Raw genomic sequence first — 12,667 nt, 5'->3', positions numbered from 1 at the left:
GTTTTTTTTACCTCCATTTTTTGGATAACTCTGCTTTATTAAAGCATAATTTTGTCCTAATTACACCAGTGGAGATCATTTCCCATTAAAACAAATAGCATTATTTTCATAGTCAAGTAACAAAAATATTTCTAATCTCATGCCAAAATATACCACTTGTAAGCAAGAATCGATGTAATTGAAAATAACACAACTAAAAAAGTTGGACTGTCCTCTGATAAATGCTGACATATATTGAATGACAGTAGTAATTTATGTAATAATTTTTTAAGTTGAACCAACATTTTCTGGGGATCAAAACAAGAGAAATACCTAAACTCAATGTCAATGTATCCATTATCATTCATTTAGCAAATCATAAGAAATGAGAATGCTACATTAATTTTGTGATGTTCGTGTAAATAAAATGTGTACTCGTAACTCTGGTAAAACCCACTTCAACAGGGAAGTTCAAAGAGATGCAGAGAGGTTGAGGCAGGTGGGATCTATCAACCTCAGCATGAGGTCAGAGATGAGCTAATTCTCAAGGCAGGCCTGACTCCCCTAAGACTCACCATATGAAAATAAATAAATGAATTTTCAACATTCATCTTTGGAGACCACTTTGAAAGAGCAACACACATCATGGGACTTAACCATTTGTTTTCCTGATGATCATTATGAACAAAGTCTCAATTTTCAGTTTTTCCTCTTATAGTTTCCTGTGTATGTTCACTGTCATATTTTTAATACCTATCTGAATCAGCAATGAAAATAGGCTTCAATAGCTATATTTATTTCTATGGGAATATATATTTAACTTGAGGAAGAGCCCCTTCTAAAGGCTCTTCTTCTGACATTTATGATTTAACTACCAAACTACTGGAAAACTAAGCAAAGAATATTAGTTTTTTCTTTTTAATACTGTAGTTATTAGGAGAGAGCTAAAAAAAAATGAAGTACATTTAATGCATTTTTGATACTCAAAGGTGTCAGAGTTATTTCATATATTAAAAGTGTACTCTTTAACAATTAAAATCAGTCAGTGGATCCATCCAACGAAATAAATGGACTTACCAAACTTCAAGAGACATTTCCAGAATCATTTCAGTGACCTAGGATAGATATATTAGTCAGATTAGGGTCATAAAATGGAAGTGTATTATATATAATGCAAACAAAGTCAAAATAATTTTTGAGTGACAGATTATTTTTAACCTAAAATATATACTAAAAATAAAAGTAACATAGCTCCATGAAGACCCTAAATTATAGGTGTATCTCAATAAATAAATTTTTGCTATTTTTCATGAGAGAAGCCTACTTTCTACATCATTTGTGCCACACGGCATGTGGGATCTTAATTTCCCAACCAGGGATTGAACCTGTTCCCCCTGCAGTGGAAGCACAGAGTCTTAACCACTGGACTGCCAGGGAAATCCTATAAGTCAGCGGTCCCCAACGTTTTTGGCACCAGGGACCGGTTTTGTGGAAGACAATTTTTCCACAGATTGGCAGGGGGGATGGTTTTGGTATGATTTAAGCGCATTACATTTACTGTGCATTTTATTTCCATTATTATTACATTGTAATATATAATGAAATAATTACACAACTCACCATAATGCTGACAGGAGACGGAGCTCAGGCAGTAATGCGAGTGATGCGGAGCAGCTGTAAATACAGATAAAGCTTTGCTCACTCGCCTGCAGCTCGCCTCCTGCTGTGTGGCCTTGTTCCTAACAGGCCACAGACTGGTACTGGTCCATGGCCCACGGGTTGGGGACCCTGCTATACATCATTTTCACAACCATAAGAATTGTCTTGGCATGGTTGTTTTCCTTCTTCATTAAAAAGAAGCAGTGTATACCAAAATCATTACTCAAATATCGTAAAAACTTCCTGAGATCTAAAAATATGAAGATGTGTATCATTATTCTGGGGCTGTCTGGGCCTCAGAATCAGAGGCCAAAGTTAAAGAAAACCTGGGTGAAAATGAACACTTGTGCATTTGTGACAAGTGCAGGCTATAGTAAACTGAAGACAGAATGCCTATCCAAGGTGGACAGCAGGACCCAGGGGCCAACCAACTGTGGTCAGCTTAAGAAACATCTACAAATGGGATGTGGGGCTCAGGTTTTTATTTTTTCAACACTATATGAACCAACGAAACTTATGGGAGGAATCCATCTTGTCAGTGGGCCAATTTGGGTTTAATAAAAAAAAGAATTACTAATATCCACAGAGAAAAGGGGTATTAAAAGATGTCTTTCCAGAAGCTATAAATCTGTTGTATAGAAAGGACTTCTCAATACTATCCCTGCCATTAGTTATGAATAATGTAACTTTAGATTGTTGAGAGAACCAAATGAGAAAATGTTTCGAAGTTTCCTGCACAAGTGTAAGATGGTGCTATTATTTTTATTACATCAGTTACCATAAGAATATAGCTAGAATGAACCTGTTGAATACCTTCAAATAGAACAGAACTAGGATATGCCTCTTAAAATGGGAAGAGGATATTTTTTGAGCCAACATAAAATGCTATAGATTATTGGCTTTTTCTTTTTTGGTTTCAGGGAATGGAAAGAAATAAACTAGAAAGAGCTTTCCAAAATGTTAAAATAAGTTCATGGATAATTCTCAGTACTGAATTTTAATAGTAAGAAAAAAGTATGGAAATTATCTGTCCAAAAATTTGCCTTTCCCACTAAATCGTAAGCTCTGTCTTAAATAGGTCTCTATTACATGTTCATTGCACAGTATTTGGCATACGACATACAATCAATAAGTATCCATTGAATTATTGTGCATGTGTGTGTGGAGCAGGAGCACATCAGGCATCTTTTCCTGTCAAGAAATATCTCATTGGGAGATTGGTTCAAGAAGGCGGAGTAGAAGGATGTGTGCTCACTCCCTCTTGCAAGAGCACCAGAATCCCAACTAACTGCTTAACAATCACTGACAGGAAGACATTGGAACTCAACAAAAAAGATACCCCACATCCAAAGACAATGGAGAAGCCACAATGAGATGGTAAGAGGGGTGCAATCAGAGTAAAATCAAATCCCATAACCACTGGGTGGGTGACTCACAAACTGGAGAACACTTATACCACAGAAGTCCACCCACTGGAGTGAAGGGTCTGAGCCCCACATCAGGTTTCCCAACCTGGGGGTATGGAAACAGAAGGAGGAATTCCCAGAGAATCAGACTTTGAAGGCTCATTGGATTTGATTGCAGGATGTCTACAGGACTGGAGGAAACAGAGACTCCACTCTTGGAGGGCAAACACAAAGTACTGTGTGCATCAGGACCCAGGGGGAAGGAGCAGTAACTCCATAGGAGACTGAACCAGAGCTACCTACTAGTGTTGGAGGGTCTCCTGCAGAGGTGGGGGGTGTCTCTGGCTCACCGTGGAGACAAGGACACTGGCAGCAGAAGTTCTGGGAAGTACTCCTTGGCATGAGCCCTCCTGGAGTCCGACATTTGCCCCAACAAAGAGCCTATAGCCTCCAGAACTGAGTTGCCTCAAACCAAACAACTAACAGAGAGGGAACTCACTCCATGCATCAGCAGAAAAGCAGATTAAAGTTTTACTGAGCTCTGCCCACCAGAACAACACCCAGCTCTACCTACCACCAGTCCCTCCCATCAGGAAGTTTGCACAAGCCTCTTAGATAGTCTCATCCTCCAGAGAGCAGACAGCAGAAAGAAGAACTACATTACTACAGCCTGTGGAACAAAAACTGCATTCACAGAAAGACAAAATGAAAAGGTAGAGGACTATGTACCAGATGAAAGAACAAGATACAACCCCAGAAAAACAACTAAATGAAGTGGAGCTAGGCAACCTTCCAGAAAAAGAATTCAGAATAATGATAGTGAAGATGATCCAAACCTCAGAAAAAGAATGGAGGCAAAGACTGAGAAAATACAAGAAATGTTTAATAAAGACCTAGAAGGATTAAAGAAAAAACACTTAGAAGAATTAAAGAAGAAACAAACAGATATGAACAATACAATAACTGAAATGAAAAATACACTAGATGGACTCAATAGTGGAATAACTGAGGCAGAAGAATGGATAGCTGACCAGGAAGATAGAATGGTGGAAATCACTGCCATGGAACAGAATAAAGAAAAAAGAATGAAAAGAAATGAAAACAGACTAAGAGACATCTGGGACAACATTAAATGCACCAACGTTCACATTATAGGGGTCCCAGAGAAGAAGAGAGAGAAAAACGGCCTGGGAAAATATTTGAAGATTTTATAGTCGAAAACTTCCCTAACATGGGAAAGGAAATAGCCACCCAAGTCCAGGAAGCACAGAGAGTCCCAGGGAGGATAAACCCAAGCAGAAACAGGCTGAGACACATAGTAATCACATTGACAAGAATTAAAAACAAAGAAAAATTATTAAAAGCAACAAGGGGAAAATGACAAATAACATACAAGGGAACTCCCATAAGGTTAACAGCTGATTTCTCAGCAGAAACTCTACAAGCCAGAAGGGAGTGGCATGATATATTTAAAGTGATGAAAGGGAAGAACCTACAACCAAGATTACTCTACCCAGCAAGGACCTCAGTCAGATTTGATGGAGAAATCAAAAGCTTTACAGACAAGTAAAAGCTAAGAGAATTCAGCACCACCAAACCAGCTCTACAACAAATGCTAAAGGAACTTCTCTAAGTGGGAAACACAAGAGAAGAAGGGGACCTACAAAAACAAATCCAAAACAATTAAGAAAATGGTAATAGGAACACACATATCAATAATCACCTTAAATATGAATGGATTAAATGCTCCAACTAAAAGACACAGGCTTGCTGAATGGATACAAAAACAAGACCCATGTATATGCTGCCTAGAAGAGACCCACTTCAGACCTAGGGACACATACAGACTGAAAGTGAAGGGATGGAAAAAGATATTCCATGCAATTGGAAATCAAAAGAAAGCTCTAGTAGCAATACTCATATCAGATAAATAGACTTTAAAGTAAAGAATGTTACAAGAGACAAGGAAGGACACTACGTAATGACCAAGGGATCCAAGAAGAAGATATAACAATTATAAATATATATGCACCCAACATAAGAGTGCCTCAATACATAAGGCAAATGCTAACAGCTCTAAAAGATGAAACAGACAGTAACATAATAATAGTGGGGGACTTTAACAACTCGCTTACACCAATGCACAGTTCACCAGACAGAAAATTAACAAGGAAACACAAGCTTTAAATGACACAATAGACCAGATACATTTAACTGATATTTATAGGACATTCCATCCGAAAACTACAGATTACAGTTTCGTCTCAAGTGCACATGGAACATTCTCCAGGATAGATCACATCTTGGGTCACAAATCAACCTGTGGTAAATTTAAGAAAACTGAAATCAAATCAAGCATCTCATCTGACCACAACACTATGAAATTAGAAATCAATTACAGGGAAAAAAACGTAAAAAGCACAAACACATGGAGGCTAAACAATATGTTACTAAACAACCAATAGATCACTGAAGAAATCAAAGAGGAAGTCAAAACATACCTAGAGACAAATGACAATGAAAACACGACAATCCAAAACCTATGGGATGCAGCAAAAGCAGTTCTAAGAGGGAAGTTTATAGCAACACAATCCTACCTCAAGAAACAAGAAAAATCACAAATAAACAATCTAACCTTACACCTTAAGGAACTAGACAAAGAAGAACAAACAAAACCCAAAGTTAGTAGAAGGAAAGAAATCATAAATATCAGACCAGAAATAAATGAAATAGAAACAAAGAAAACAATAGATCAATAAAACTAAAAGGTGTTTCTTTGAAGAGATAAACAAAATTGATAAACCTTTAGCCAAACTCATCAAGAAAAAGAGGGAGAGGACTCAAATCAATAAATTAGAAAGGAAAAAGTAGAAGTTACAATGGACACCACAGAAATACAAAGCATCCTAGGAGACTACTACAAGTGACTCTATACCAATAAATTGGACAACCTGGAAGAAATGGACAAATTCTTTGAAAGGTATAACCTCCTAAGACTGAACCAGGAGAAATAGAAAATATGAACAGACCAATCAAAAGTAATGAAATTGAAACTGGGATTAAAACTCTTCCAACAAACAAAAGCCCAGGACCAGATGGCTTCACAGGGGAATTCTATCAAACATTTAGAGAATAGCTAACACCCATCCTTCTCAAGCTCTTCCAAAAATTACAGAGGAAAGAACACTCCTAAACTCATTCTACAAGGTCACCATCACCCTGATACCAAAGCCAGACAAAGATACTACAAAGAAAGATAATTACAGACCGATATCACTGATGAATATAGATGCAAAAACTCCTCAACAAAATACTAGCAAACAGAATCCAACAACACATTTAAAGGATCATACACCATGATCAAGTGGAATTTATCCCAGGGATGCAAGGATTCTTCAATATATACAAATTAATCAATGTGATACACCATATTAATATATTGAAGAATAAAAACCATATGATCATCTCAATAGATGCAGAAAAAGCTTTTGACAAAATTCAACACCCATTTATGATAAAAATTCTCCTGCAAGTGGGCACAGAGGGAACCTACCTCAACATAATAAAGGCCATATATGACAAACCCACAGCAAACATCCTTTTCCATGGTGAAAAACAGAATGCATTTCCTATAAGATCAGGAATGAGACAAGGATGTTGACACTCATCACCATTATTCAACATAGTTTTGGAAGTCCTAGTTACAGTAATTAGAGAAGAAAAAGTAATAAAAGGAATACAAATTGGAAAAGTAGAAGTAAAACTGTCACTGTTTACAGATGATATGATACTATACATAGAGAATCCTAAAGATGCCACCAGAAAACTACTAGAGCTTATCAATGAATTTGATAAAGTTGCAGGATACAAAATTAATGCACAGAAATCTCTTGCATTCCTATACACTAACAATGAAAGATCAGAAAGAGAAATTAAGGAAACACTCCCATTTACCATTGCAACAAAATGAATAAAATATCTAGAAATAAACCTACCTAAGGAGGTAAAAGATCTGTACTCAGAAAACTAAGACACTGATGAAAGAAATCATAGATGACACAAACAGATGGAGAGCTATACCATGTTCTTGGATTGGAAGAATCAATATTGTGAAAATGACTATACTACCCAAAGCAATCAACCAATTCAATGCAATCCCTATCAAATTACCAATGGCATTTTTTACAGAACTAGAACAAAAAATCTTAAAATTTGTATGGAGACACAAAAGACCCCGAATAGCCAAAGCAATCTTGAGGGGAAAAAAACGTAGCTGGAGGAATCAGGCTCCCTGACTTCAGACTATACTACAAAGCTACAGTAATCAAGACAATATGGTACTGGCACAATAACAGAAATATAGATGAATGGAACAGGATAGAAAACCCAAAGATAAACCCACACACCTATGGTCAATTAATCTATGACAAAGGAGGCAAGGATATACAAAGGAGAAAAGACAGTCTCTTCAATAAGTGGTGCTGGGAAAACTGGGCAGCTACACATGAAAGAATGAAATTAGAACACTCCGTAACAGCTTACACAAAAATAAACTCAAAATGGATTAAAGACCTAAATGTAAGACCAGACACTATAAAACTCTTAGAGGAAAACATAGGAAGAACACTCTGACATACATCACAGCAAGATCTTTTGTGACCCACCTCCTAGAGTAATGGAAATAAAAACAAAAATAAGCATACAGGACCTAATGAAAATTGAAAGCTTTTGCACAGCAAAGGAAACCATAAACAAGACGAAAAGACAGCCCTCAGACTGGGAGAAAATATTTGCAAATTAATCAATGGATGAAGGATTAATCTCCAAAATATATAAACATCTCATGGAGCTCAATATTTAAAAAAAACAAACAACCCAATGAAAAAATGGGCAGAAGACCTAAATGGACACTTCTGCAAACAAGACATACAGATGTCCAAGAGGCACATGAAAAGCTGCTCAACATCACTAATTATTAGAGATATGCAAATCAAAACTACAATGAGGTATCACCTCACACTGGTTAGAATGGGCATCATCAAAAAATCTACAGACAGCAAATGCTGGAGAGGGTGTGGAAAAAGGGAACCCTCTTGCACTGTTTGGTGGGAATGTAAGTTGATACCGGCACTATGGAGAACGGTATGGAGGTTCCTTGAAAAACTAAAAATATAATTATCATATGACACAACAATCCCACTACTGGGCATATACCCAGAGAAAACCATAATTCAAAAAGATACATGCACCCCAATGTTCATTGCAGCACTATTTACAATAGCCAGGTCATGGAAGCAACTTAAATGCCCATTGACAGACAAATGGATAAGAAGATGTGGTACTTATATACAATGGAATATTACTCAGCCATAAAAAGGAACGAAATTGGGTCATTTGTAGAGATGTGGTTGGACTTGTCATACAGAGTGAAGTAAGTCAGAAAAAGAAAAACAAGTATCATACATTAACACATATATGTGGAATCCAGAAAAATGGTGCAGATGAAACTGTTTGCAAGGCAGAAATATAGACACAGATGTAGAGAAGAAACGTATGGACACCAAGGGGGGAAGGCAAGTGTGGGGGTTCGTGATGGGATGAATTGGGAGGTTGGAATTGACATGTATACACTGATGTGTATAAAATAGATAACAAATAAGAACCTGCTGTATAAAAAATTAAATTAAATTAAAAAAAATTTTCATTGCTACTAGCGATAAAATCATGGGCTGGTCCCACCCAGACAGCAGTTCCTATGTGTGGAATTCTATGAATAGAAATATTGCTTTGAAGTTAATAAAATAATCAAGAATCCTAGTACAAATGGAATTATACATGCCCTGATGTACTGTAGTTCAGTTTTAAGTCAAAAAGACAATTGGGTTCTAAACAATTAATGTAATTGCTGTGCATTCTATCAATGAAAGCACTGCTCAGACCACATCCCAGCACATCCCCATTTCCACTTTCAAATGGAGTCTTTCCCAAAGTGGGCTTGGAAAACATTTTATATTGAATGAGGTCACTTCTTCAGATATTTAGTTAGAAAAATGAGACATGGGTAAAACACAGTCTGCTTGTTTTAAAGAAATACATGAAAGCTGCTATTAAAATGAGACTAGATTTACGGTTTTTATCGTGAAAGGGCAAAAGCACCAAGGAAGAATGGAAATTAAAAGAACAAGAATACAGCTCAATATGAAGTTTGAGCTGAGTTTGAGCTCAATATTTAGTTTCCAGTCTAACAAATGGGAAGATTCAAAGCTGGAATGGGCTTCCTATTCCCATGTGCCATCTCATGACAGAAAATGTTTGGGGAAAAAGCTGGCTTCTCAACTGGCAGATCCCTAAACATTTTACATTTTAAAATATTTGATGCCTTGGAATTCCCTGGCAATCCAGTGGTTAGGACTCTGTGCTTTCCCTTCTGAGGGTATGGGTTCAATCCCTGGTCGGGGAACTAAGATCCCACAAGCTGTGCAGCACAGCCAAAAAAAAGAAAAGAAAAAAATCTGATGCCTGAATATATCTAATGACTACTTGTCCCAACAATTTAACAAAAGGAAAATTAGCTGCACTATGTTTATGTTCATATTTGTCTTCTCCATAAGAATATCCCTTCTACGTCCATCTGCAACATTTCTTGGCTGAGACATCCGTGATCCTAGACAGACTGCTAAGACTCTTTAAATGAAAGCAGGATGAGAGAAGAGAAAACACAGGATTTTTCCACCATTCGGAGTGTTATAGAAGGTGCTGCCATGTTTCTTGTCACATGGATTCTGATCCTTACTTCCATGTGTTGCCCAAGTGGACCACTCACAACCTGGAGGAAATTTAAAATTTTCCCTCTTGATGCACTATGTTCAGACATGCTATGAAGATGGACACTCACAATCTCTCTGCGTCTTTCACCTGGAACATGTCATTCATATAAAAGTGCCACAAAAATATGTGCTTCCTGTGAGGCATTAAACAATTATTGTAAACTCCTTCCCACACACTCCATGAAGCACCTCTGCATCACACTCTTCCAGGTGGCTTGTATTATCAAGGCAATTAGAAGGAAAGGCGACCAAATTCCCCTGGGTCTCCCCCACCCCATAATACTTAGCCAGGAACAAGGACAATGAAGAGAGCTCCACCTCTTCTAGGAATTATTAATGTGAGAAGCAGGCTGTACTCATTGTATGTTCTTGGGGGGAAACAACAATCTCTTTTTTGAATTCCACAGTGGAAAGCAATTTTAGATGCTTACAATGGGAGATGTTCAGTTGGGGCAGGGGAGGGGAACTATAGGAGAGAAACTATTTTTTAAAAAGTCATTTCAGACTTAAAAATAATTTTAAAAGTATCTAACCCACGAATTCTCTTGCAAACTTCCCAGGGTCATTTTGAAATAATAAAGCTAATGCAACAAGCATAGTGCCTGGCATTAAGGAAGTCATTTAAAATTATTATTTCCGGGCTTCCCTGGTGGTGCAGTGGTTGAGAGTCCGCCTGCCAATGCAGGGGACAGGGGTTCATGCCCCGGTCCCGGAAGATCCCACATGCCGTGGAGCGGCTGGGCCCGTGAGCCATGGCCGCTGAGCCTGTGCGTCCGGAGCCTGTGCTCCGCAACGGGAGAGGCCACAACAGTGAGAGGTCCACGCACCACAAAATAAATAAATGAATAAATAAAGTGTTTAAGTGTTAAAATTATTTCCAAAAGATGCACACAGTCAAATAATTTTTAACTTGAAAATCTATCCTATTAGTAAAGAGCTCATCTAATATGCCATGCCTTCTCTTACTAAAATACTCCAGTATTTACAAACTTCACTTTCAATAAACCTTTATTTTGAATTCTGATCCCTACTGAGTCAATTTACTCTTTTTTTTTTTTTTTTTTGCGGTACGTGGGCCTCTCACTGTTGTGGACTCTCCCGTTGCAGAGCACAGGCTCCGGACGCACAGGGCCAGCGGTCATGGCTCACGGGCCCAGCCGCTCCGTGGCATGTGGGATCTTCCCGGACCGGGGCACGAACCTGTGTCCCCTGCATCAGCAGGCGGACTCTCAACCACTGCGCCACCAGGGAAGCCCCAATTAACTCTTTTTTCCCCCCCTTGGTAGAAGCAAAGAGCAACTTATTACCATGTTGATTCAATAATCATTTATATCTTTCAAGAGAATTACATAATATTTTTTGCTTTACCTGTATTTACCTGACCTATGCAAGATAGCAAATAAAATTATATCCAAAAAAAGGGCAACTTTTGCAAAAAATCATGTTTCCATAAACTGTAACTTCATCCTATGAAGAAGTAATCATATGTGGATCTAACAAATAGGCAATTCAAGTGCAGAGTAGAAGTTACAATCCCACCAATACAAACAAGGTCACATGTAAATAAATTTTGCATGTTTAAAATTGAATGATACACTGCTAAAATCATCTTTTTAAACACATGTGACTTTTTGATAACACTAAAAACTAACATTTTTTTGACTGAGATATAATTGCCATATAACATATTAGTTTCAGGTATGTAACATAATGATTCAATATTTGTGTATAATGCAAAATGATCACCACAGTAAGTCTAGTTAATATATCTAATTTCTTAATTAATTTAGCATTTATTACCAGGAATCATATAATCCATCACCCAAGAATTCAGGATAATTGTGTCTCCCCAGATAACCCAGACAGTCTTAAAAGATTTGAAAGATTAAAAAGCACACTATTTTCCCTGTAGCCATGTTTCACTCTATCACACAGAGTTTTCTTCCTTTTATTTGACAACAATCTCTTTGCTCTTAATTTAAGGTCCCTTTTCTTTATGTGGACACTGGAAATTCAGAAAGAGTTGTGTAATCATCAGCTATTATACAATAAACCAGATTTCCTAGAGCACTAGTACCGAGCCAAAACACTATCTTTTTTTCTCCAAATGGAAATCTCTCACATTCTTGTTTTTCTCTTTTTTAAACTTCATTTACTTTCATTATGCCCGTCTGAGCACTTCTCAGATTTTCTATATTTCCCATAAGTGCATTCAGAAATGAAAGTGTCTGGGCTTCCCTGGTGGCGCAGTGGTTGGGAGTCCGCCTGCCGATGCAGGGGACACGGGTTCGTGCCCCAGTCCGGAAAGATCCCACATGCGGCGGAGCAGCTGGGCCCGTGAGCCATGGCCGCTGAGCCTGCGCGTCCAGAGCCTGTGCTCCACAACGGGAGAGGCCACAGCGGGGAGGGGCCCGCGTACAGCAAAAAAAAAAAAAAAAAAAAAGGAAGTGTCTGATGTGTGTCAGGCTGGGTAACAACAGTAAATAGGCTGAAAGTGTTCTAGTCCCTGATGGAGCTTAGGTCCAGAAGAGGACCCCAAGGATACAAGAGCACTCTAAAATGCCCTGTAATTTAAAAGTTATAAACTGTAGAATTATGAAAACAGACTCACTTAAGTTTCCATTGCTAGTGTTCCAAAATAAAAATGCATTCTCTCATAAAGCCAGGAATTGTTTGACCTTCGTCTGAACTCTGCCCTGCATCAATGTAATGGCATTCACATCTTAGCCAAAGATCTCCCAAATTTCTCACAAAATGATATATTTCTCTTGTTTTCCCTCCAAAATCTGCTTGGTC

At 37.9% G+C, this 12,667-nt stretch overlaps 1 protein-coding gene across 1 annotated transcript in view; it reads right to left on the bottom strand.

Moving 5' to 3' along the window:
- Positions 1-12,667, bottom strand: part of PLA2G4A (phospholipase A2 group IVA) — a 136,411-nt gene that overhangs the window by 68,770 nt on the left and 54,974 nt on the right. Inside the window, exon 5 of the mRNA XM_082666782.1 lies at positions 1,057-1,094. Within this exon, the coding sequence (XP_082522908.1) occupies positions 1,057-1,094 (38 nt within the window). The remainder of the gene's footprint in view (positions 1-1,056; positions 1,095-12,667) is intronic.

The sequence above is a fragment of the Grampus griseus genome, assembly GCF_964374135.1.
Source record: "Grampus griseus genome assembly, chromosome: 1".
Taxonomy (NCBI): domain Eukaryota; kingdom Metazoa; phylum Chordata; class Mammalia; order Artiodactyla; family Delphinidae; genus Grampus; species Grampus griseus.
The sequence above is the reverse complement of the archived record's forward strand: the minus strand, read 5'-3'. Positions and strand labels throughout refer to the sequence as shown.